The 27388-nt window shown below is 37.9% G+C and overlaps 2 protein-coding genes across 5 annotated transcripts in view; one reads left to right on the forward strand and one right to left on the reverse strand.

The window, feature by feature from the left end:
• Nucleotides 1–3366, reverse strand: part of LOC145770820 (uncharacterized) — a 43548-nt gene extending 40182 nt beyond the window's left edge. Inside the window, exons 1-2 of one of the 2 annotated variants that reach the window (XM_082582550.1) lie at nucleotides 3276–3366; nucleotides 2305–2373 (exon numbers count right to left, since the gene is read on the reverse strand). In XM_082582550.1, the coding sequence (XP_082438676.1) occupies nucleotides 2305–2373; nucleotides 3276–3351 (145 nt within the window). In that variant the 5' untranslated portion in view covers nucleotides 3352–3366. The remainder of the gene's footprint in view (nucleotides 1–2304; nucleotides 2374–3275) is intronic. The other variant, XM_082582551.1, reaches the window with a different exon arrangement.
• A 1775-nt stretch (nucleotides 3367–5141) lies between these two features.
• Nucleotides 5142–25510, forward strand: LOC145770785 (microfibril-associated glycoprotein 4-like). Of its 3 annotated transcripts, none has more exons than XM_082582504.1 (10): nucleotides 5142–5205; nucleotides 7273–7338; nucleotides 13695–13849; nucleotides 14203–14296; nucleotides 15716–15775; nucleotides 16910–17070; nucleotides 17981–18077; nucleotides 21548–21644; nucleotides 23902–23969; nucleotides 25048–25510. In XM_082582504.1, exons 1-10 carry the CDS (start codon nucleotides 5160–5162, stop codon nucleotides 25284–25286), a joined length of 1083 nt encoding a protein of 360 aa, XP_082438630.1. In that variant the 5' UTR covers nucleotides 5142–5159; the 3' UTR covers nucleotides 25287–25510. The 3 variants fall into 3 exon arrangements, with proteins under 3 accessions (XP_082438630.1, XP_082438632.1, XP_082438633.1); XM_082582506.1 differs by having other exon boundaries at nucleotides 23902–23977; nucleotides 25048–25255; XM_082582507.1 differs by lacking the exon at nucleotides 23902–23969 and having other exon boundaries at nucleotides 25048–25129.
• The last annotated feature ends 1878 nt before the right edge of the window (nucleotides 25511–27388 follow it).

Here is a 27388-nt window from a genome sequence, read left to right on the forward strand (position 1 = left end):
AAAACAAGGAAAGCATTGACAGGCACTATGTAAATCAAGAAAAAAAAGATCCGTATCAAAATGTAATCTTTTTGATCTTGGAAAAGTCTTCTACATTTTAATGATAAAAACAAATTGACTTGTCTGGTTGGTCTCTGTTGTCTGGTTCACTAGTTTCTTTTTTTTCCCAGTTGGTTGGTATATAATCGGGTTGGAGGCATACTTGGACCTTTGACTGGCAAGATCAAATGTAGACCATAACGTATCCCTGCTCTGTTTTTTATTTTGTTCATGGATCCGCCCTCACTTTCAAAAGGCACTTTTGGTTCATGTCTTTCAAGAAGTCCTTAAGTTTCAAGCAAGAGTTGCTTGGAATTTGTGGTTTGTACGTTTGTTCTACAGCATATCAAGGAGTCCACCCAATAGTTTGAGTAGAAATACAGATTTTCGAATAAACAATTACGAAATAAATGTGTAAACGCTATTTCCTCACCAAAAAGGTGTTGGAACGCCGTATTCACACGTTCTTACACCCAGGGGCGCGGGAAGTAGGGATGCTCAAGGGGCTGCAGCCCCCCTAGAGCAAATTCAGCCCCCCTGGAATTTTCTATAATTGCTTCAGCCCCCCCTAGAAAATTCTGACAATTTAAGGTAGGCCTACATAACTTATTTTCAGGCATTTTTTCGAACAATAATTGTTACGATGACTCGAGTTCCTGTTGCGTGTGGTCACGCTCATCATTCGCAATAAAGAGTCGTCAATCACAGGGAGTTATACCTCGCAGTAGCGGTACTAGCCACCCTCCCTACTAACACGGCGGTCCATCGTTTATTGGACATCATTCTGCAATATTTACATTTCATACGTACTTCTGAACATTACTATAATACATGATAGGCCTATTGCTTTGTCATGTCTGACTGACATGACAGAAGATAGTGCAATGAGAGGAGACGCACGTGCAAACATATTCGGCTTGGTAAAACTATTAAGTAGCCTACGCACGATGCGGCTTTATTTGCGATTACCTGCAGCGGTGAAGTTTTTCTGCCTGCAGAAGCCGTCGCAAGACAGCTCCAAAACAAGAAGATCTATGCTTCTTCAGCTTTGGAATTAATCACCATTCTCCGCGAACCAATCAAAAATCTCAGAAAAGATGAATCCGTTTCCAAGCTTATGGAAGCAGCGAACGTCTTTGCGTCTGTCAATAACCTAAAGACGCCAAAGGATCCCCGAGTGAGCAAAACTCCAGAAAGATTTCGAAACACAAAGGAATCGGATGCTTTGTCGTCTGCGGGAGAAGGAGCGTGGAAACGGCAATAGGACTACATCGATTTGATTTGGTTCAAGCTGAGCTTGATCGAAGATGCAACCAGGCGGATCTGCTTACAGCAGCGAACAGAGAGAAGGCCCTTCTGAGCTGTGCAAACGGTGAGCATAGATCTGCTAGCCTACTGAGATCAGCTTATCCGATGCCATCAGAAAAGATCGCCTAAGAACGGAACTTACCCTACTTTGCTCAGCGATGTTGTAAGTGGAAAAACCGCAAACTCCGTTCAGAAGGTTGCTGAGATACTATCGCAATTAAACCCTCAAACACTAGATATTTTCAAAAAAACGCGAAAATTCGTGGAGCTCTTCTTTTGCTTCTCAGTTTCAGCTGCATCATCACAACGTTCTTTTTCTGCCCTAAGACGCCTGAAAATGTGGTTGAAAAGCTCAATGACACAAAAAAGACCCACGGTAGCTTACTAATGTTGCGTTGATGCATGTCCACCAAAGCATTTTTGACACTGTCGATGTCAAAGAACTCATGACACAGTTCATAGAGAAAACACCTAAGCTAAAATCAATTTTCGGAAGCGTGTGAGAACTCATTTCCCCAAACTATCGTTTTCATATCATTTTCTAATTTGTTCGTTTTCATTTTAATTTCCTAAACAGCTTTTTTGTTGTTCGCCGTTCTTCATTTGTTACAATTTCCAATGTGTGTGTTTTGGAGTCGTTTTTTTTACACAGGAAGTGCCCGGATGCCCACTACCAGTTTTTACATGTTGTCGCGCATAAGGGGGGTTTGGAGGGCGAAGCCCCCCAGAAACTGACAACACTACGGCAGCTTCAGCTCCCCCTAGAGAAAAACAGTTCCGGCGCCACTGCTCACACCAATACACATACTGACAAAGGAGGAATTGCTTCACAATATATGCACAAATGCTAATGTAATCAACAGCATGCAAAAGCACTCTTTTGCCCGAGTTCATTCACTATTTTGCTAACAAATTATGACCGGTCGAAAACCTGACCTATAGCCTACATTGACTCACTCTGAACAGTTTCTTTACTCGATTGTTCAGTTTCAGCAATAGCAGGTTTTGATGGCACAACGCGTTGATCTGCACATAAATGCTGTATTTTTACCAGACTTGTATTTAACAAAAGACAGAACAAATCAAAAAGAGGCAAAACAAGTCGAAGCGAAATATTGTAGTCGATTGCAGTGGCACCACAGTGGTAGACTCACCTAAAGTGACATAAAACGCAAATAGCGATAAACACAAATTTTAAAACTAATTCATAGCCTACCCGTTATTAATCACGTCTCATTGATATGTTTTAAGCTTTATTATTAGGAACGGTAAATTAAATTGCCTTCCACCATATAGGTGTGGAAGCTGGAGGTGCGAGCGCACCTCCAACAGTTTCAATTTGTCGAGGATTTGGGCAAGTTTGATAACAATTTGGGAAGACAATTCAGCTTGTTTGCGTCATTAAAATTATGCTTTAATTCTAGTTGATAAGCTATACTGTATTCAATTAAAAAGCTGTAAGGCCGAAACGGTGTGCCAGCGCTGTCTGAAGTTGAAAAGGATAAAAGCTGAAGTAAATGGTAAAGCGAGTGCATTGATGTGTTTTAGTTTAAATGAGCGCCGTCCAGGCCAAATCTGCTCCTGGGTGCACTAAAGGAAAAAAAATTAAGATTTTTTTATTGCAAAATTTTGATTCATTGAATAACATTGAATTTATATTCATTGAATAGTAATAACTCGGAAAAAACTGCAAATATTTTTATTTCTGGAAATTACATGATTTAACTGCCTAAAGTTATTTGAAAAAGAGTTACTCTATTTTATCAATTTATCGATAAACAAACAAAATTTTTACACTCTACGAATTAAGCCAAAAACTAAGCAATATTATCTACCAACAACACATATCAACGTAGCCCAAAAAATCAGGGCTAACATAAATCAAACCCTTAAAATCTTTATTTTTCATTGAAAAGTTCTAAACTTACTTTGACTACTGACAAGTGATGTAGGTTGATCGGTTTCAGACTGTTTAGCTGAGCCATTGTTACTTTCCTCTCTCATGGCAAAGATGTTTAAAAAACTTAGATGAAACTTTTTCGTGTCAAGTTGAAAGCATGATTTTTCTAATAACAGGTTTTGCGTCATAAAGACTATTATGATGACAAAACATAACTCTGCATTAAGATTTCTGCCTTTGATCCGACTACGTAGGTCAGTGCTCTTTAAAAGGGGTTCCACGCAACGCAGAGTTCTGTGGAACTTATAGTGAGGTTCCGTGAGTTGGGTTTCGTGAAGTTTCCTCGTTTTTGGAAGAAGTTGGTTTAATAGGCTTTGTTATTGCGTCATTCTAAATTTTAAATCACCCTGCTGCATTCACACTCCAAGTAGGTCGCAGGTAGAGAAGAGTTTAAATATAGTCAATTGCTGAGAAAGAAACAAACACTTGTTCATTGTCATTCTATTAACAAGAACGTTATTGTTTTAAGCTAAACTTTGTTAGTAAGGTTCTGTGACAAACGGGAACGTTAATCAGGGGCTCGGCGATGACGAAAAGGTTGAGGAGCTAGGATGCAGGCTATATGGTAGAATGTAGGGTCATTTTTCAGGTTTCTCTACTTCCACGATACTTCATCTACTGCTTTCTTCTAAGTGTGGTCCCACCGCTTCGATAATTATACATTAACTGAATCTTTTAAATACAAAATTTAAAGTTTTTACAACATACACTACAATTGTACCTTGAATCGGGGTGTTTTGACAGTTGGAATGTGTAGGCCACTTATCCGGTAGTTAAACGGGAGTTTCTTACCATAAAGAATTTTGCATTGGGAGAAATTCCCATCAGAACATTCATCGTAAGCCCATCGGTACGTTTAGTGATCTGTCATATGTGTAGGTTTTCCTTTCAGTCGAGCAAAAGTAAGACCAAGAATTTTAGACCAGGCGATGGAGTAAATCTCAATTACAATGAGAATTTTCTGTGCGACGCTTGGTGGGACTGCAAGCTAGTAGATCCGTGCCAAACATCTAGAAGACATAATGAGTTTATTTGTTGCAGAGGTATACATAAATTGGAGTATTTAGGAGCCGGAGTCTCGTGTTTCGGCTGAAGTCGAACTGGAGTGGGAGTCTGAAATTCTTTCCAAAAACAGGAGCCGAATTGGATCTGGATTTGGATTTTGAGCCAATTTATACTTTTAGAACACAAATATTTACGCTTGTGCTTGGCGCAGTTGTCATTTTTGTGTACGGTACTTTTATAGTTTTCTTTTCCAAGCAGTAGTTTTTTTAATAAAGTAAACAATATCACACCAAATCATAAAATCAATTTATTAAAATCAAAATATATTTTTTTTAAATATAATATTTTAATAAATTGATTTTTCTGATTTGGTGTGATATTGTTAACTTTATTTCAAATGTTTTATCACACCGCGCATCCAATTGGATCATCAGTTAAATTATAAGAAAGTTTAATGAAAAGTTTAGGAAAGAAGTTTTGTTTTGGAAAAGTAGTTTTTTTATTTGGAAATATGCTTTTCATAATAATCGGAGATAAGAAAGATATAAGTGTATAATATAAACATCTGGATTGTGGTTTATGGTCTGTGTTCGGAGTCAGAGCGGAGCATGGAATCAATATGCCCAAACATTTGGAGAAGTGTTTGGAGTTACAGTAGAGTTTGGATTTACATAATTCGGAGTCGGAGTGGGACAAGAGTTTAGAAAACCTGATCCATACACCTTTAATTCGTTGGTTTTTCTTTTGTCGTCATAATAGTGCTTGTGACGCAACACCTATTTATGTGACCATCATACTTTTAAGCCAAACGGAAATATGTTTGACTAAAGTTTTCAACAATATCTGAATGATGGATGAAGAAAAGAGATTGGACTCAGCTGCCAGCAATCAAAGTGAGTTTTTATCTAAAAAAGAAAAACTAAACAAAAGTTTAACATTTTGTGCCCAAAGTTTTAGACCAGGTGTTTATAATTTCAGCAGGTTAAAAATTATTGTATATTTATCGCACTTTTCACGCAAATATAGTTATTACTATCTGAACCCTTAGCAGCCTGTTTCATCTAAATAAGGATCATCAGAAGAAAGTGAAAAACATGCAAAAGCAATAAATTGGTTATTACGTTATCAGTACCTTATTTAGGTGAAACAGGCTGTTAAGGGTTCAGATAGTAATAACTATATTTGATTTAATTCGCTCTGCTTTGCTATTTTGCTTAGCATTGAGCACTTTTTGTAGTATTAATAGTATTAATAGTTTTCATTGTTTTACACTTTTCACACATATATTTATCACATCCTTTTGGATTATATCGGTAAAGTCATAATAAGATTTGATGAAAAGTTTAGTAACGAAAGTTTTGTTTTTGAAAGTTAAAAATTATGTTTGAAATCTGACAAACTAAGACAAGCACAGTTTCAGCTTAGCATGTAGGCTATGAACTTTGTACAAATTTTACTAATTTTAAGCCACAAAGAGATAAAACTAAAACAAAGTTTAACATCTCAGCATAGCCTATCTGTCCAAAATCTCAATAGATGAAAAATTATGTTTAAAATCCTACAAACTAAAACATGCACATTTTTAGATGTAGCCTATACGCTAAGTTTACATGCAATTAATTCGATTAACGAGCATAACCTTGATTACGCAAACATACTGAAGTTTTTGCTCAATGTTTTAAGAAACTTTCCCGAATCCTGGACAAATTTAAAAGTTTGAGGTGTGGTTGCACCACCAGCTCCTACATTTATGCTTCTTGGGTGTTACAGTTGACACTTCTTTGACTTAACTTATTTCATTTTGTTTATGTAACTAAAAAATACAGCACTGACCAGTATAGAAAACAATATAGGCTAATTGTAACTAATAGCAAACACAGATCTATCAAGTCATAGCTACACGTTTGCTCGGAATAAAAGTCTAAAGCAGTAGGCTACGATAAATAGGTTGTTACTGAAGCTCTAATCCCCTGAGCCGGTGGACCCGTGGGTCGGGTCCTCCTCTTCCCTACAACTGCTGACAGTTGTAGCCTAAACCAGGGGTGTCCAACCTTTTTGGCCAAAGGGCCACATGTAGTTCACGAATGGTTGCGCGGGCCAATTGAGTATTTACTGCTAATTTGTAATCTTAAAGATGACTGTCTGATAATTTCTAATTAAAACCCTCACACCCAAATTCTAATCTTAGAAATGTGTTTGTACATTTTATGGGTTATATAAGAAGAGTGAAGTTGGTTTTAAAGTGGTTTAAGGTTTTTAGTTGAAAGCAAGCCAGCAGCAAAGTTTAAAAAATGGCAAATTGGCAATTGACCCTTCTGATGTTGCTGGAACAGCGGAGTTGCGCGTCCCGTAATGTATTGTCCGGCTGTCCCTAGGTTCATCCACGAAAAACTTGCTCGCACAAGTAAGTGCTGCCGAATGATGTCACGAAAACTGCCAATCTATGAATCATCTGATCTTTTTCTTAAGAAACAATTTTTTTTTTGTAAAATTCTAGCAATAGAAAGTTTTAAACTTCTCTCGCTAAAAGCAAGAAATATTGCTGATTGACTGACTCTTGAAGCACCAGCACTATTGTGTGGAAAAGGGTGGACGTAACAATGTGGAAAATGTGATGCGTAACAATGTGCATTGTGATACAATAAAATTAACTTGAACAGTTGCGCACCCCGTGCACTAGGGATTATAGAGTAATAGAGAAAGAAAGCAAACAATAAATGCCAATTTATCGGAATGTAAGTGCGCCATAAATTACGTTGGCGATTGAGTTGATTATATAATATATGTCATTTCGAAAAATATCACACGGGCCACTCAGAATCTTCTCGCGGGCCACGATTTGGACGCCCCTGGCCTAAACCAACAATCGGTCAACAACTGATGGGTAAGCCAGACTTAAGGTGTAGGCTATAATGAGTCTTTGACAAAATTCCTAAAACGTTTTACAATAATCATTGCAGAGAAACCTGTCAAGACTGTTGTACCTAAAAAGCCAATTGTGCAACCCAACCCCCAGATCCCGAAAAGTAAGCTCATAAATGTTTTAACCTATTCTTTTGTTGATAACCTGGCAAGCCGCATTCAGCTTTACATCTTAAAGAAAGTTATTATTGCTAGATAGCTAATTACATTTTCAGGAGTTAGGCAAACTGTTCGTGACAGCAATATAGTTTTGAACACAGGCCTGTGGACTAGGCTAAATATACTCCTTCTCTGTTGCGCTACAATGCTGATGAGTCCGTCTCGTGCATGAAACACTTTTTTATCGTTGTTTTACCGTTATCGGCTATGCGGAGCTAATGAGACGGAGCCTCCACGTGTGTGATCGATTTTCAATCACCGGCGGCTGCATAGCCGAGCTGTCGGCTGCATAACCGAGTGGTGAGAACCCTGGAACGGCAATCGAAATGGTGCCGGTTCGACACTGCTCAAGAGCATGCGGCTGTGTCTGTGGCAGGACACTGAAAGTCATGCCTGAAGGTGGACACGAAGATTGACTTCTTTGCCTTCCCGTTCACTTAATCTAAATCTTCAACCACCGGCTGTAAGCCTGGATACGACAAACAAAAAATCACCGGCGCTCCTGAATAGAGAGGAGATCTTGCTAACCGCGTCTCTTCTTGAACCAATATCGTCCCCTGGGGAAGGATACATAGGCCACCCACCCCAGTATTCGGCCTAGTTAACTATGATGCATCAAATTGAAAGAACGACAAACGACGTAAACAAGACCAGTCGCCGCTCAATGCGTGCAGGTGTCGCGTCCGGTAACGCAGGATCTTTACAAGTGCCACAGGCAGAGGCAGAGCACTGACCACGGGGTCCACAGGATCGTCATTCAGCAACCGTGGTACATTATGCCAACTCAAACAATGCAGGAAAATTTTGAAAAAAGGTATCTAGAATTAGAACATGGAATGTTAGAACACTCCACCAAGCAGGAAAATTAGATAACGTATTGGCAGAGCTAGACCGAATGAAAGTTGATTGCTTGGGTTTATGTGAAATTAGATGGGTTAATTCGGGAGAATTTACAAAAAATAAAAAGAAGGATTTTTTATTCAGCCTGCTTAAAACATCAATATGGAGTAGCTTTAATACTGTCTGAGCAATTAACAAAGTCAGTGCTCTCCTTCTGGCCGAAGAATGAACGAATGCTATTGGTGAAACTGAAATCAAGTCCTTTCATGGCCACCTAAAGATACGGCCTGATTTGTCACATTTTGCAGAAATTTCCAGGTTTTTCTAACTTTGGGCAAACGTTTAAATAAATTTTTCTAAAAATTAGATTTTTACGCTTTCTTTATTCTTTTCCCCAGATGATACAATAGGTTTTAACATCCTCACATGTTGAAAAGCAAAGAAAATTCGATTTCGAAGATTCTAGTCAGACTGTTAATTTTCAATAACAGTCTGATTTTGCGTTTTTTAACTTACTTTTTCTCATTTGCTACTGCTTCCCCAAGGCAACAAAAAAGTTTTATGTCATTAGGAAACCGCAAAAAGTAAAAACATCTCAAAAAATGTCAGTCAAGCACTAGCAGTAGCTGTAATCAAAGTCTGCAAAATGTGACAAATCAGGCCGCATCTCCAGGTGGCCATGGTCCTTTCAACGTAAACATTATAGTTGTATAATATGCTCCCACAGCTGACTCGGACGAACATGAAATCAATAAGTTCTATGAGTCCTTGAATGATCTCTACAAGACTTGCAAACCAATTGAAGTTACAATTGTTATGGGAGACTTTATTGCCAAAGTTGGATGTATGGAGGAAGGTAAAATTGTTGGCAATTTTGGTCTTGGTGAACGAAATGAGAGAGGTGACAGGCTGGTTGACTGGTGTAGGGACAAAAACATGACAATTATTAACTCTTGGTTTAACGTACATCGAAGAAGAAGATACACCTGGAAAAGTCCTGGAGACAGAGCACGAAATCAAATAGATTACATTTTGATCAGCACTAGATACAGGAACGCTGTTGAAGATTGCCATGCATATCCAGGAGCAGATATTGACTCGGACCACGATCCAGTCGTTGCAAGATTCTAACTGTTTTTCAAGCGCATCAAAACCAAAACTAAAACAAAAACTTAACCTACAGTCTTTTGGTGATTTAGATGTTTGTGCAAACTTTAAACATGATGTCCTGAAAAACTTGCCAGATACATTGCCGCAAGACCATGAAGCTTACTGGAATGTATATTCAACTGTCACCAAGGAAGCCGCAAACACTAATATTCCTAAGATGGATACAAACAAGAAAACTTCAACATATTGGTTCAATTCTGAAATAAAAAATTTAATGGACAAACGTCGTAAATTGAAACAAAATCCAATACAATATCGTTTAGTAAACCTCAAAATTAAAAAAGAGTGTCATAAAGCTAAAGAAAAATGGCTTAAAGAAAAATGTTTAGAAATTGAGAAACTTCGCCTTGATGGGAAAAACATGTTCAAAAAGATAAACGAGCTTGTAGGCAAAAAATCAGCACCAACATCGAAGTGTATCAGAGCGGCAAATGGAGACATCCTTCATGACCCAAAAGATGTAACTCAAAGATGGGAAGAATATATACAGAACCTCTTTCGTGATGCGAGCAGAAGCAAGCCTACTGAAGATGTATCTCGTGATGTAACAGGTCCACCGATCTTGAAAGCCGAAGTTAAGTGGGCTATGCATCAACTGAAAACAGGAAAAGCTGTTGGCCCAGATGAAATCTGTGTGGAAATGCTTAAAGTCCTAGACGAAGAAGGAATAGACATCATCTGGAAGCTCTTAGACAGAATATACGAAAGTGGTGTGATTCCTGAGGACATGTTTGGTCACAACGGTAAACCATAATCTCTTCGTGGGAAAATTGTAACATAAGATTTCCGGATCCGTTCGTCTGTATGTAATGACCGAAAGAAACACTCCTTTGAAAACGTCTATTCAAAATTATATTTCTGTAAAATTAGCCACCTGGCTGTCGAAATTGGGATGCAACACCGTACACCACTAAAAACTTGTCACTACGATACAAACTACTTAGATAAAGACGGAACTTTCGTCCAGCTGGCAAGCACTAAGCAAACAGTTAAATATGCGACCAACTTTCAAGCAACCATTTTACGAATGACTAGAATACATTGCAATATCTCAAACTCACGTACGCAGTTACTGTGACGTCATAGTGAAACATTGTGAAGTAATTCTCAACAGGTGTGATACAAGTCTTACGAACGCTGGTGCAATCTTGGCTCATTTTTAGGAAAAATTCCATGACGTAATACGCTAAGATTCAGTAGACCTGAACGGTTTTTATATGACGTTTGATTTGGTAAACCATTGTCGGAACAATGTTAAAATCAGTATTCATTGCACTACCTAAAGTCCCAGGAACACTTGATTGTGACAAACATCGCACTATTAGTCTGATCTCACACACTATGAAATTGCTGCTAAAGATCATCCTTCAACGCTTTAGAAGGCAATTGCTTCCAGAAATATTAAGCAATCAATTTGGCTTCATGAAAGACAGAGGAACAACCAACGCAATTTTCACCATGAGAATGCTTGGTGGAAGAGCAATTGAAGTCCAACAAGACCTATATCTTGCATTTGTAGATTTCAAAAAAGCCTTCGATAAAGTTCGTCACGAACAGCTTTTTGAGATGCTGAACAACATTAACGTTGATGACAAGGACCTGCGCATAATTAAGAATGTGTATTACCAACAACAAGCTGCAGTTCGCCTACCTGAAGGTCTATCTAAATATTTTGAAATTCAACGTGGGGTCAGACAAGGCTGCGTGATGTCACCAGATCTGTTTAACTTGTATAGTGAAATGATTCTCAGAGAAATAGAAGTCACTGATGAGGGAGTTTTAGTAAACGGCATCTCCTTAAACAATATTCGCTATGCTGATGACACTGTGCTCATAGCGACATCCCCGGACGTTCTTCAAACACTAATTAACAAAACTGCAGACATCAGTGCAAAATATGGAATCCAAATTAATGACAAAAAAACAAAATGCATGATTATCTCAAAACAAAGTCCTGAACCCCACTTTGCACTTCACCAGGGAGGCAGCACAATTGAACAAGTGTCTTCTTTTAACTATCTTGGTTCTCTCTTAACAGCGGACGCACGATGTAAAAAAGAGATACGAAGAAGAATAGGCCTAGCCAAAGACGCATTTAATAGACTACGACCTATTCTATTGGATCGCAAACTTTCTATTCCTCTGAAGGTGCGACTTCTCAAAGTGTTGGTGTGGTCTGTTCTCCAGTATGGTTGTGAAACATGGACCTTCAACAAAGAAACTCGGCGTAACATTGAAACAGCTGAAATGTGGTTTTACAGAAGGATGCTCAGGATTTCATATACTGATCACATCACAAATGCAGAAGTTTTAAACCATGTACATCAAGATAAGGAACTATTGAACAACATAACTCAAATTTCTCGGTCACATCATCAGTAATAAAGAATTCGAAAATCTTTGTCTAAGCGGTCGCCTTTTCGGGAGACGTGCTCGTGGCAGGCAACGAATAACATTTATATCTAATTTTTAACGAAATACATCAATCGGCCAATCAAGAACACTTTGGGACACTGCACGACAAAGAGAACATTAGAATAATTTACGAACTCAGCATCTAGTTTATCAAAGGCCGCATCGGCTATGATACTGTAGTAGTATAGGCTATGCAGTTTTTGCCAACTGTGATCGAGGCTTAAAACTAGAAATCAATATGTGTGATTTTTGAGCTACGTGATCAAAAAGAGCTTTTTGTCTGGAAATGCACAGAAGATTTGGCAGGTCTGCTCTTTTAGATTACAGCCAAAGAATGCAAGCAGTAGGCTACAATAGATGATTTACGCAACAGCAAGAGATGGGTGTGATCTTGATCTTGAACATCACTAAGCTTATTTGATCTTGCCTTGTAGAGATAGCCTATACCCATTTATAACCAAAATGTATAAATCTGGATGCGATAAAATAAGTTAAAATTTTTTCCAAATTATACTGTACAACACAAGCGGACGAATTAATTAATGAAGCCAATGCCAATTTTAAAATCAAAATGCTATTTTGTCGTGTTCAGGCTTGCGTTCAATGTAGTTGAAAATTAAGTGTCTTGTTCTTCTGGCGTCGCACCTATAGGTACCTTCTGGCGTCATAGGCTACGCTTAAATGATTTGGTTTTGGTTTAGAATCTTTATCCTCAGACTGACAAAGCCTTGGTTGGTTATTCCTGGTAGTTTCGCATACTTGTAGAGGCTCTTGACGCAGGGCCGGCTACTGAGATTGGCAGAGGGAAGTTTTTCCGATTGTTGAAGTGTTGTTGCCGGAAAATTATTCCATTCACTAGGTGCTGCTGAATGGAGACTAGAGCAGTCCTGAAATGCGTTGCTCAAGCGCACACACTGAGAGTCGAATTTGCGCCGCGTGATCTTGAGCCGGGCGCGTAACCACTCAGCTAACGGGGCAGCGGACATTGAATCACTCAACAGGCAGTCAACAGTTAACTTTCCTAAACCATGAATTACTCAAATAACCATGAAAAACTCAAGTAAACGTTTCATCCATTGAAATTCTGAAACTCCTCCCCGGTTTGGAATCACTGGTTTGAATACAAATAAATACATTAAAAGAGGCAGCATATATAATTATATATGCTGCCTCTTTTTCGTATAGCTTTTGTTTTTCATTTTGTTTGTAGCGCTTTGTCTGACCTTAGACTTCTAAACTTTTTGATAACAGACAAAATGGTGCAATAAATGTAGATATAAACACTAAAATTTGAAATATGGTGTAGTTCAAAGGTGTTCTTTTAAAAAAAGCATGAATGTAATGCAGAACTTTGTGATTCCTTCAGTATTTTAATAACACTCCGCTGTGGGTGTGTCGCTGCGATTCTACTTAAACTACTAACTTATACGAGTGATAGGCATAATAGTAAAGCAACAGTCACTGACGTACTACAATTCTTAGGCCAGCGAATGAGACAAAACTTAGCAATACTTAGCCTACTACCTTCTACCAGGTTGCTTACAAGAAAAAATTGTTTTTGCAACTTCATTGATCAAATATTGCATTTTTCAAATACGCAGCCGCACAGAAAGTGATCTTATTGAAAGTGATCTAGACCTTCAAGATCACTTTGTTTTAGTGATCTGAGTTAGATCTTCAAGATCACATATTCTTGATGCCTAGCTTTGCCTACAGGCTGTTTTAGATATATAAACAGTTATTTGTTTTCTTGAAGGTCAGCATTTATTGTAGAAAGTCTGCCATAAAACTTTTTAAAGTAAGCAACGTTTCTTCATAATAACCTATACTAAAGTTTATAACAAAATTCTTGACAAATTCTTTATATTTTATTTAGAAGTACAGCATTACACGTACAAAGGGGGTTCGAAGCTGCTTGTCTCTGTCGTGGTGTTTGGAATTCTTTTAGCGGGAGGTGGTGGGTACATTGGTTACACAAACTTACAAACTATATTCGAAATGCAAAGAAATCAGACAGCTCTTCAGGAAAATGTAAGTATACGCTATAGCCTACTTCATTTTCTTTTAGTTTTTATTAGGGATACCTAAACTAGTACGGGATGCGCAGAATGGGCAGATGAATAGTTAGGGATGCGCAGATGAATAGTTTAGGTATCCCTGGTTTTTATTGACTACCGGTATGTTTTAGTTGTATAATGGTGTACGAATTTGTTGCTTTATAGTTTATAGTAATATTCTGCATCCTTTTATTGCGAACAGAGCAATAAACAATCGCAGATTGTGTCTGCTACTCTAGGCAAGAAAATTTCTTGTAAAATTTATCGGTGTTCTCATCAAATTAAGAAGACGTTCTTGCATTAAAAGCAAGGATTTTTGATGTTTAGTTCTTGATGGAAGTTGTCACAAAAGAAAATTACACGTTGGAGTTGAGGAAAAAAATATTGGAAAAAGAGGCAGAAGTTCAAATCATGCAAAAAGGTTAAAACCTTTGTAAAATCAGATAAATAAACCAACAGCGTTCATTGATTTATCTGGTTCAGCAAAGCAAAGTAATTGTAATTTCATATCGTTAACGAATTGTAGCCTAAGTAGAATTGTAAGGTTGTCATAAGCGTTTTTTTCTCAGTATAGCTTACATATCATTTTGAGAACCCCTTAATGGGACATATAGGCAAACCCAGTGTGACACCTGTAGGCAGTGGCGTTGACATGGGGTTTAGGCGGATGCTTTTGTCACCGAGATGATCTTTGGAGTGACAGCCCGGAAATGTTTAGGAACCATCGCGTCTATTGAGTTAGGGTTCAAATCTCATTGGTAGCGGGCCAAATTATGTTTTCAACGCTCTGCCTGAAGGTACGCACTGCCCGAATACTTCCTAAGCCTATCACAACTATTTCAAAAATTTCCTAGAACCATTATTACTTCCTAGAAAGAGAGCATATAGTTCCCAGCTTACAGAAGGTCCATTTTACCAAGATCGACCAGATTCAGCACTTGATATGTGTCTATGGAAAGCAACATGTATTTGGAAAGCAATATCTTTACAAAAAGCAACTCAAATCTATGGAAAGCAAAAAAGTTTAGATCTTTCCATACCGGGTTTGAGAAGGGGATAGCAAAATGCATATTTGTAGTCCTCATGCAAATACAAAAATCCTTTTTAACCATTTCGGAAGCATCTAGTTCGTGATCACACATGGTTCTGGTTTTTGTTTTTTAAGCAAATACAATGAACTATGCAAATACAATGATATTGGGTCCCGTGGCAAATACTATAGGCATTATAATAAAGATAAATTTGGTTTTAACGCGGAATTTTTTTGATTTGGTTTTATGGTGTTATCTAAGAAATTTCGATATGTTATAAAGACCACAAAAAAAAAACGATTCACAAAAGAAGCATCATTATTATATTTCATGACATGTCATTTACTTTGTTCTTTACTTTCACAATTTATAATATTTATTTTGTGGGATTGATTGCATCTTAATCTTCCGACTGAGAATGCTTGATCCTAGTAGTTTCGCATGCCTGTAGAGGCTTTGAACCTCTGACGCAGGCTCGGACACCGAACTTGACAGAGTAGAGTTTCCAATTGTTTGTCTGTGAATTATTCCACTTACCAAGCATTGCTAAATCTTGCAGTTTTTTTCGTTTGTGAAGTCAGGTGCTTAACCAACTGAGCTATTGGGCAGACATTCGTTCTTGCTTTTAAATTATACTGCTATAGCTGACGCATAGGTATGTCACATTCTTATGCTGTTTTTCTAATTTTCGAGAGTGGAGACCATTTATAATAAATAATAAATTAACTCATGACTTCATGAAATAAATACATTAATGTTTGTAATTGCCAGTAATAGTAAATACAGTATACCGTACGACTTCTTTTCAGGAAATATCACTAATTTTCGCAAGAATGTTCGAGACAATTTCCAACAAAGCTCAGACAATGGTAATTACAGTGTTATTGTTAGCTGACAAATGTTAAGTGATGATGATAACCACACAGTAGTCTAAAAGTTCAATGCTACATCCATGACAGTAACGTATTCTCCGTGAATGACGGGTATCCACTATCCAAATCCACTGTATACCTAAGTCAAATCAAATAAAAACAGATAAAATTTTCCCTTCAAATATTAGAAACAATTTATTCCTCATTGAATAGCAGAAACAAAAATAAATTATGTAATAATGCATTTTTACCTAGCGCTGAGCTCTTTTTGCGCCAAGCAGAAACAAGAATTAGTAGGCTACACTTTTAAAAAGTATTTGGTATGACACGACAGTGCATGAAATCCATTTCTACCGATTCAGAGGCATACACACTAACAAAAACTTAACTGAATCCCAAATGACATGTCAATGCCATAGAACTTGAGTGGCGAGTGCATACGAAATATAGCTTAGTTTTATGTCATGCAAAAAGTAAAATCTGGTACGTTGTTCTGAACCTTTGATCTCTTGTAAAACTTTTGAATCCTGTTAGAATCCTGCTTTTCTGTGAAATTCAAGATCCGGTTTTGATCTTAATCCGGACACTTTTCTAAGTTTTCCATTTTCAATGGTTATTTGATGATCTTTTACCTCCGGATTCAATGAACATCTCTAGCAGCCTATAGCAACGCATGCATTTTCAAAGTTGCATACCGTTATTAACTACTACCATCGTCGTCGTCGTCGTGTGAGCCTTTGAGGCCGAGGATCTATCCTATTACCACCCGATTCACGATGTTCCCGGACTACCCTGGATGGCAACTAGAGAGCAGCCAGTCTTTGGTTTCATCATCCATGACACACAGACCTTCCATTCCGTTAGGTGGCTTGAAGATGGTACAGTCATTGATGATGTGGTCTGCGGCCTGTTCCTCGGCACCACATTCAAAGCAGTTATTACATTACAAAATAACACAGTTTTTGGCCAGTCATCATCCAAGACACCCAGACCTTTCACTCCATAGGTGGCTTGAAGATGGTAGGCTACGGTCGTTGAGGATGTGGTTTGCGGTCTGCTCCTCAGTCTAAAAATGGCTAATGATTTTGCAACTTTGACCAAAACTGTGAGTAAGCTATGTACATTTTTCAGATTATCAGATGAGAAGATCCCTTGGTAGAGTCGTAAAAAGTTGCCATGACCTGTATCCAAAGTTAGGCATCAACAGAAGCGGACTGTACTACATAACCATCGTGCGTAACATCACTAAACCTGTTTATTGTGATTTGGAAACTGATGGAGGCGGATGGACGGTAACTAATAAAATTAATATATTTTACTCATTGATTATTTCGAAGAGTTGGCATAACCAGGACCGTAGGAGCATCATCTCAGCCACTATCCTCCCGAAATTCACTGGAAGTCCCTCTTTTTTTGGTGATAGTGACTAATAGATTACACACTAAATGACTACAGTGTCTGTATGGCGTAGCCTACCGGCAAGACTTTTAACGTAACTGTGTTGTAACCTCGAGTCAGGTCTGGATTTAGGGGGGGCAGAGGGTACAGTTGCCCCGGGCCCGCCGACGTGGAAAAATTCGATTTTGTGTTATTATTTTCTCTCAGCCTTTACAGTTTCTGCAAAATGCCTCCTTTTTCTTTCAAGGTTAATTTTTAGTCACAAGGTGGCGACTGAGCTTGGCGTAAAGGCATTAGCGGTGTGGGTGACTTTTAAGTTACTTTTAAGGGCGCGAAAAAATTTTTTGCACGGGGCCCCCGGATCTAAAAGTGCCCAGGGCTCCTCATCAGCTAAACCCGGCCCTGCCTCGAGTGGAACTTAGTGTAAAAAGTTGAAAAAACTGCTGACCAACACTTCACACTGTAGGCTACCAAAGATAGTTTTAGTTTTGTTCAGTAAACAGTGACCTATTAAATTTGTATTGGGTACTGGAAGGTATGGCCGGAAAATAGTATCCCAATCTAATGGGAAAAACACGTGTCTATCGCTGTCAATTCTCGCTCAACTTTCAACTGCTGAAAAACATGGTCAGATGAAGGTGTATCGAATGGGTTGCGAATTTATAGGCAGTTTAGTTATATGCATGTTGCATAATGACTAAGTAATTTACAAGATGAAAGTGTGTTTGAAATGTTTAACCTGTCCAGAGATGTTCTGAAATTTTAAGTTACATCGTTATTCTTATCGTATCTTTGCTTATTTAGGTTATTCAAAGACGAAAAAGCGACATGACTATCTTTTCTAGATATATAGAACAGTATGCAAGTGGCTTCGGACATGCCCCAAAAGAATATTTTTTAGGTAAGCATATTACGAAATCGTTTCCCTGAAAAACAGTAACGATTATTTTAAATAGCGCATTACTGTATTATCGAGAATCCAGTATTTTTTGTAATAACAAGAGTATTGTTCAATAAGTGCGAATTTGTGGTTACAAAGGACAAGATAGACCCACTATAGTTAGTTAATAAAAGCGAGTAGGTTAACTGTTAGGCCTAATCTGATATTGAAATGTTAAGCTAATAACACTGCGCTGCGTTTGAATTTTTTTGCAAAAGGCAAAGATGTTTTATTGTTCCTGACTCCCTTTTTTTGTGCTGCTTTCAAAAATGCAACCAGTTTTTTTCAATCAGGTCAAGTTTTTTCTCCATCAAAATTTTAATTATGCTAGCTTTGGATGTTTATATGCACAGAGTAACTGATTTTTGTGATGGCTTAATTGGTCATAGATATGGTTCATTTTTGCAAGATGGCATTTTTACTTGTATGCAATGACAAGCATTTTTAATACTAAATACATAATGACATCTTTGAAATAAAAACATTTATTACAACTAACCAAGAAAGCTTCCATACATATAATTTTGTTCATTGGCGCTCAATTTGACAGTTGAAGTTAATATGTCACACTAGACACGTGATCATTGAACCTTTTAATGTTTGGATGACTTTTTGTAAAAAAAAACTCCTTTTGCTTTTTAGTGTTGTTCTCTCTCTCTCTCTGTAACCGAGGTATCATAGCTGATACAGCCCTCGATGTACAATGATGTTTCAGTTTGATCGGTCTCGTGCGTCTTGCCAAATTTTAGTAGGGGTTTTTGATATGTGGTTGAAAATTGTGCAAAAATGTGAATCTTTAAAGGCATACTAAAGGGAAATTTCAAACCGGAATTAAGCATTAAAATGAGTAAACTGAACATTCAAGAATACATTTCAAAAACAATTACCGAAAAAAAATTGTTTTCAATGGCGCTGGCAAGGCCCAAAGTCCAGTGTTTCATTTATTTTCATTTTTTTCAAAATGACCAAAACGTTCAAACACTGCTCGAGAATACGTAATAAAAGACAGCAATAACAAAAGCCACGTTAGCACATCTGATGTTTTGAGCAAACTGTCTGCTGTTTTGGTGTTGAAATGTGCTGTTTTGATGTACATACATACATAGCCTACAGTCAAATCGCCCGCAGTAACAATTATTGCGTAATCGGTTGATTGCTAGTCTTTTGTTACGTAGACTGTACACTGTACAGTCGCACGCTTCGTTGCTCAGGCCGAATCTAGTTTTGAAAGCTCTGACAAAAGCACGCGCACAATGGTGGTCAGACCGCAATGGGGCAAAGTTTTATTGAAAATCGTTTTATGGTAGCATGTTAAACACAAAGAACGTGGAAAATCGCCAAGTCAGGTTTTTCATTTAGTATCCCTTTAAGCTCCTCTTGACCGTTTTCCTAGTATTTTTCCACTTAAAGATAAATCTTCAAGTTTGCCTTTCCTTATGATGTGACCCAAGAACTTCAGCTGCCGCATTTCTAAAGATCTCATTATCTGCTGCTCCTGGCCCATCTGTTGGAGAACTGCTCTGTTGGTTCGAAAAACTGTCCATGGAATTTTAGGAATTCTTCGGTAAAACCACATTTCTGCAGCTTCAAGCTATTTTCAGGTTTTTGACGTTAGCGTCCAGGTTGCACATCCGTACATCAAAATTGACCAAACAAAGTTGATTGGTTTAGTGTTGTTAGTAAACCAATAAACCCATTTTTATCAAAAAATTGTTTTTGTGTTTTTAAATAAAAACTTAAAAGCGTTGCCAAATGGCTACATTGGCATACAGAATGCACAAATAAGATCTTAGATAGAGGATTTCCCTGAAAGTTCAAATGTTGAAGATTGCAAACTGAAAAAGCAGTACAGAAATATCATCAGCATTTTACAAATAATATAGTTTCGGGAGAGAGTTTGCTTTTTTATACCAAAGACAGGCAAGACACAACAATACCACAGGGTTGAGCATTACAACAGTATATATTTTTACATATTTACAAAATAGTTTAACAATCAAACGTTTTCGGCTTAACCTAAGCCCTCATCAGGAATCTGAAAATATTAATAAAATGCAATAAATTTCAACTTCTTGAAGGTAACTAGCTAACTAATTGTAAGCATCAAGAAATACGCAGCGGTTAAAAGCAATAGTGTGGAAAACAAACAGACGGACGGAAAACAAAATTACATTAGAAAAAGGCACCCACATGACTACAAACGAATTAGCACCACAGGGAACGTGATCCATCTAACTTAGTAGTAAAAATCCATTCTACTAAACATTTACTAAGTTAGATGGATCACGTTCCCTGTGGTGCTAATTCGTTTGTAGTCATGTGGGTGCCTTTTTCTAATGTAATTTTGTTTTCCGTCCGTCTGTTTGTTTTCCACACTATTGCTTTTAACCGCTGCGTATTTCTTGATGCTTACAATTAGTTAGCTAGTTACCTTCAAGAAGTTGAAATTTATTGCATTTTATTAATATTTTCAGATTCCTGATGAGGGCTGAGGTTAAGCCGAAAACATTTTACAAATAATATCAGCTAACCAAAACCATATTAAGCTTTATTTGTAGCCTAAGTCGTCTTTTTACTTTTTAGCAATCAGTGTTTAGCTACTTTGTTTGCTTCATTGAGAGAGAGAAATGTTTTTTTATTTGCCAATACGAAAAAAATCGAATAGTTACACAGTAGAACATATGTATCATGGAGAAAAGACTGGTAGCACCGAATAACCTTTGCGGTTTTCTCGTCGAGGTGCTGCCTGCCATCAAGTAACAGCAATATAGTATCAATTCATTAAAAAGTATTATCACTACGTGTAGCACATAAAAAGGTTCTCAATTTGCAGTACATATAAACTTTAATATTAATACAATTAGATCAATCTCAAGCTATTCAGGAAACTCAACAGCCAGCGACCAGGAACAAATGATACACACACACATTTTTCCATTTGGAAACGAGAGGGTTATTTATAGGAGTCAAGGAGTCATTGTCTTAAAGAAGTCATTGCCTTGACAAGAGATAAAATGATGAACTAAATTACGACATATTAGGAGCATATTTGATTGAAAAAAAAGAAATAAGCTTAATCCCCTGAAATTAGGGTTCGCCACTTGGCTGTACTGGGCATTAAAAGGTTAATATCACAAGTCTGTTATAAATTCCAAATATTCACCAACATCAGTGGATGAGATAATGTCAGATAAATATATTCTGACACAGAAAGCATTGTGCGGCACATAGCTTAGGTCTGCAGACTGCCGGTACTAGATTAGTAAAAAGCACAGAAAGCAAAGCCAATAAAATCTATTGACTGTTCAGAGTGGCAAAACTAGGGGAGAGGAAACAAAGCATAAATGTACTGCAACCTACTCTATACCTAAATAAAAATTAATTTACCTTTTTTAAATTTGATTGTTTCAATGACTTTTAATTTCTACTAGGTTTAGAACCCATCCGTGAACTGACGAGTAGAAGAAATTACACCCTTCGTATTGACTTGGAAAACTTTGATGGAGAAACTGCGTACGCACAATACAGGTTTTGACCGATTGCTGCATAGATTAAGTCAAACGCATTTAGATTTGCACAGGGGCTTTTTAATTAAACTTTTGCTCTTCAGAAATAAAAATAAGCACAATAAATATTTTTTGTTCTTTTTTGAGACAATTTTTTCGAGTTTGAACGGGGAAACCTAAGGCTACATTACATTAAATTCTTTTACAATAAAAATATCATAATTAACGGGGCTAATATGCAGTGGAGTGACCTCAGATAACTTCCTGAGCCCCTGTAGTATTTGGCAATCAGGTAGGTTTATTTGAGCATGAGTTTACAATGGAGTGGTTTAAACCTACCAGGAAAAACATAATATCCACCGGGTAAAAGTGTTGAAATGTTCTTTTTGTTAAAACCAATTTTGTTGCATCCAGAAAGTATTTTGCTCTGTTACGCCTACGTATTTAAAAATGATATGTGAGTAAAATTTCGAATAACTGTAATTTTAGGGAAAAATCGCTTTCAAAGGTAGCTAAGCCAATTAAATCTCCAAATTTTTCAATTCTTGCCCGATTTAAAAAAAAGTCAATTTAATGAGCATGCCAAATTACCATGCTATAGCTTCTACTGTGTGATATAAATTCTGAGTTGAATGACCGCAATGTTCATGACCATTGGGAGTATTTATGCTTAATGCTTTTGGCTTTCTTTCCGAGCAATGGACGTGTAGCTATGACACAATAGACTTGTGTTTGCTATCCCTTAGCCTATAGCCTACATTTATGTTATTTACCAAACTGGTCAGAAAATCTATGAATGTAAACCACCTTTCCATATCGATGCAGTGAAAATACACACTATATTATCATAGATTTTCTTGCCTGTTGGGGTCCAAAAATTATTTTGGCCCTTGGGCCCATAAACAGCTTAACAAAGCACTGTTTGTTTGTTTATCTTTATCCTGCATTGCGGGAAAGCGGACTTGAGCGCTATGCATCGGTGTACGCTTTCCGACATACACCTGACCCACGCTGCAGCCGACTGCAATGTCTGTTTCCGGTTGTCTACTCTACTTATGACTTAAATTTGGTACTACCCATTACTCGAAATCGATCACTGGGTAGAGGCAATTACACTGGTCTACAAAAAAAAAATTTTTTTTTGCTCCATGAACTTTGAAGACTGATTTAGAGTAATTTTGGGGTGCTGAATCCGAATCTGACCTCAGATTTATCCTATCACGTCAGGTTTGTAAAATATGATAACAACAAATTGGTACTTTCGTCAAAAGTGGAAGATTTGGCGTTGCGTTTACCACCAACATATGCAGTGCTGTAACGAAAGGTTAGTGTTAGACAGGCCAAAACAGCCTAAATATGGTTACTGAACAAGCATTGCCATAGGCTTGCTTAAATCTTTGTGGTTTTATGCAAAACATTGACGGGGGGAGGGGGTCAGTTACACTTATAGCCTCCCTTTTAGCTTGTTATTACTGCCTTGTTAATAATGTTGCTTAGAAAACAAATTGGTATCAAAATTATAATTGGTAGGTGTATTTCAGCTACTTATGCACCACATGGCCTGGATTTCTGGATTTTGCACAATGTGTATGTGCAATAAACGCAACGTCAAATCTTCCACTTTTGACAAAAGTAACAATATGCTGTTATCATATCTCACAAACCTGACGTGATAGCATAAATCTGAGGTCATATTCGGATTCAGCACCCCAAAATTACTCTAAATCAGTTTTCAAAGTTCACAGAGCAAAAATCGTGTAGACCAGTGTTATCGTTAAGTTTCTTGCCCAGAGAAACAACAGCAAGTGCGGGTGGCTGGAGTCGAACACGCAGGCTCTCGACTGCGAGCCCAACGCGCTAACCACTCGGCTCAGACTAACTTTACTTATGGCATACAAGAATGAGCATTGAGAGTATTTGAGTTAAATTTTTGTCGGCTGCATGGCCGAGTGGTGAGAGCCTTGGAACGCCAATCGAAAGGGCGCCGGTTCGACACTGCTCAAGAGCATGCGGCTGTGTCGTTGACAGGACACTTAAGGGCATGCCTGAAGGTGGACACAAAGATTGGCTTCCTTGCCTTTCCGTCCACTTAATCTAAATCTTCAACCACCGGGTGTAAACCTGGATACGACAAACAAAAAAAGTTACATTTTCTAGAAATTATTGTAGGCTACATCAATAGCCTAAATAACCAGAAATGTCATCAAATAGGGAATGTTCTACTGTAAATCTGGTGTTGAATGCGAAGTGAACCAACATTACGTTTTGCATTTTTTTAGTTCATTCTTTATTGGAAACAATGACACAATGTGGAAGTTGAACGTTTCTGGTTATAATGGAACCGCTGGTAAAAAGGTTGTTAAATAAATTAAAAATTTCCATTGCAGCTCTGAAATTCTTCGGTAGGTAATAGCATATGCATACGATTTTTCATGAAAAAAATGGTTGACACTTCAAATTGTTAACCTGCGTAATGTACTTGTTAGGTGATCGCTTTGTCAAGATTTGTACAACAACGGTTTCAATTAAAATCTTGGTAGTATTTTTCTTTATAACCGAAACAAACCTGGAAACTAATTTTATTAGCTAATAAAAAAATAAATGACGTAACTTTTTTTATGTGTGTGTAAATAGCTTTCGTTTTTTTGTTTGTATATTAATAAACAACTCAACAAGCAACATTCCCTTTTTGCAATGAAAACACCCGAAGTACAGTTTGTTGCAACACATATTTTTAGAACCTCAAGACTGGGAGAAGTAAACAAATCTAGCACAAATAATAATCATATTGTTATTGCCAGACAAGCAGGAAAACGACAAACAAACCCTACCACAATTGTTGCAACACATAATCGCACTTGAGGATGCGTGAAACATACCGAAAAACTCTGAACACAAGTTTTAAAATACTCTGTAAATAAAATTTGTAAATAAATGAATGTAAGTTTATAAATTAGGAAACAGAAACTTAAAATGTTTGTAAATAATTGTTAAATATATTTTTTAATTTCTTAACTTGATTTCTTCTTACATGAAAAAGAAGCAAGTAAAACCCGTAAACAATAAAAAGCACACACTTCAACATCGATAAATCAAAAACGACAATATTCAAGTTAAAGACGCACCATGAATGAAAAGTTAACACAAAATCACTTGAGAAAACTTCGTTGCACAGTTACACAGCAAAACCATTGCAGTATGCGCCAGTGAGGCTGTTGTGAGGATAATTTGGGCCTGATACTAATAACATTGTTAGGCCTCACATCCCGAGCCCCTTGGACAGATTGCAAGCCCCTAAAATCATCGTGGACCTAAGTTCAAACGTACCCGTAGAACCCCCTGTCAACTCTACTAAGTAGGCCTACCTGTCTTTTCAAAAGAAAAACTACACATTGAGTGTAGGCTTTCAACGATTTGTTTTACAGGTGACAGTCTGTCTGCCAGCAACGGCTCTCCATTTGCAACTGTTGACAACGACGATGCTTTCCAATGTGCTTTGAATCGATTCGGTGGCTGGTGGTTCACGCCTACTTGTGGAGACTCCAATTTAAACGGAAGATATATAAATCCGGAGGGAAAGCCAACATACAGAACAATTTTTTGGGAGTCATGGTCAAAAGATGTTCCTCTCAAAAAAACGGAAATGAAAATTAGACCGGCCTAAAACACAAATGTGTAAAACAGAAACGGTGCTTTTAAGATAAAAGCGGAATCATTGAACTTCAGTCCACTTTCGCTTGCATCTTAATGGAGATGATTACAATTTGCACCATGTGTTTCTACTTTTACACTGTCTTTTCCCTACATCAAGAGAGGTTGCTTGAAAATTATGCTTGTAGTGATGCATTTTTGGTGAAGCGAAAGAGCTATAAATTGAAATATACTCACTTCTAATTTGATTGGAATTTTTACAAGTTTATGGGCTATGGCAGTGATTTTCAACCGGTGCTTCACGAAACACTAGTGTTCGTGTTCGTGTGTTCGTAAATGATTTTTTTTAAATGGTAATAGGTACAGGAACTTAAATTTTAAACTAAACCTTCTAGGCAAATCCGATTTTAGTTCGATGAATTTGGTTACATACAAAACGACCTATGGTTACCATATAAAGTCTGCATCATGATAAAAATATCATTATTAAAATAGCATAAATGCCTAAAAAGTGACTAAAGCAAAATTATACTAATTAAAAATTTTCTGAGGGCAAGTCCCCGGACCCACACTCCTGTCATGCTTAATTTTTTGAACATTAAGTTTTGCATTATCTATTTATCTTACTAACTTTGCTTCATCAAAACTCTGGTTCTTTCCCTTACCGTACTTCTTTCCAGATCCGCTACTGCATTGTCGGCATAGCCTATTTACTATATTTTCTAAAAAATCTTGTTTATTCCTGCTGAAATGATGAATGTAAATTTTTTCCTATTATTTGAAAGAGTTGCGGTTAACCTAACGGTTTCTTGTCCTACTTTTAAGATTCATCACTAAGCATGTGGGTCCACTTGAGGATTTCGTGCAGAAAGGCCAAGATGGTGCTCACATGGCCCTCCCTGGGGGGCACTATCGGATTGCTGGAAATTCTCAAGCACACGTTTGTCTGGAAGAAAGCTGTCGAAAACTACAAAGCAAAATCAGGAATTTTCTTTGTTCCCCAGCGGTCTGAGTTAAAACTGGCCGGTTCTTTTGAGTTGGTATAGGAGGGCAAGACGGATTGTAGCGGCACACTCAGCCAGTTCTCAGTCGTGGTTTGGGTTGTTGTTGTAGGCCCAGTTACTGTGCTGGTCTTTGAAGTCATCAGCGTAGAGGCCGGGAAAGAGGAACAAGAAGAAATGATGGCAAAGACAGGAAGGACGGAATATTTACAAGCTGGGCTTGTAAATATTGACATTGTATAGTCTGATACACACCTACTCAATCTCTGCATCAATAGAACATTGATCGTAAAAGGTCTACTGTACACTTGTAGGCTACAGTAGTTCAGGCTCTCATGCACTTAATGTACAGTATATAAAACTAACATGTCTGTCATTGTTTGGTTAACAATCATAGAAGATAAACAATGATTTAACCAACTAGTTGAGTAATCTTCTTCTTCTTCTTCTTGCGTTTGAGGCCGCCACAGATCACGTTGTTACGTCCAGGGGCAGCAGCCAATGGATTGTGTATTCATCGAGCGTTGTTAGGTCCTCATGTCTATCTTGTGGTTGGTATACAGGACATTGATAGATAATGTGGTGTGCAGTTTGAAAATCTGAGCCACACGCACAAGATGGTGAATCGGCGAGGCCCCACTGGAACATGTTGCTGCTAAAACGGCCCACTCCAGTCCGCAGGCGATTGAGTTTCACCCATTCCTTCCGGGGTAATTCTGCTCCAAGTGGGGTGTTGGTATTGGGAAGGACTGTGAATTGGGTTGGTCTCGCAACTTCTCTCCATTCACGGTTCCAAACTTCGGAAATGTAGAAGTTCGATTTGCACATAGCTGCAGCATGTCGGGAGAACGGGCGTCGAGATTTCAAGCGCTGGGGCTTTTGGGAGTGCGAGTTTAGAACAATCTGGTTGAGAAGGTGGTCATCCCTTGACATAGCTTGTAGGACCAGACTACGTACGTGGTTTTCCTTACGAAGTCTACCTGGGGCGATGCCTGATAGTACCGGCAGAAAGTCAGTGGGAGTTGGAAGCAGGCAACCGGTGATTATTCTCATGTTGGTGTTGAGGGCAGTGTCAATTTTGGAAGTGTGTACGCTGCGGCACCAAGTGGGGGAA

The sequence above is a fragment of the Aplidium turbinatum genome, chromosome 5, assembly GCF_918807975.1.
Source record: "Aplidium turbinatum chromosome 5, kaAplTurb1.1, whole genome shotgun sequence".
In the NCBI taxonomy this organism is placed as follows: domain Eukaryota; kingdom Metazoa; phylum Chordata; class Ascidiacea; order Aplousobranchia; family Polyclinidae; genus Aplidium; species Aplidium turbinatum.

Excerpts from the sequence above, each read along its gene's own strand:
- LOC145770785 (XM_082582504.1), top strand. The coding sequence starts at position 5,160 with ATGATGGATGAAGAAAAGAGATTGGACTCAGCTGCCAGCAATCAAA. Across the intron at positions 5,206-7,272 it reads CTCAGCTGCCAGCAATCAAA|AGAAACCTGTCAAGACTGTT; the intron begins GTGAGTTTTTAT and ends TAATCATTGCAG. Across the intron at positions 13,850-14,202 it reads AGACAGCTCTTCAGGAAAAT|TTCTTGATGGAAGTTGTCAC; the intron begins GTAAGTATACGC and ends TTTGATGTTTAG.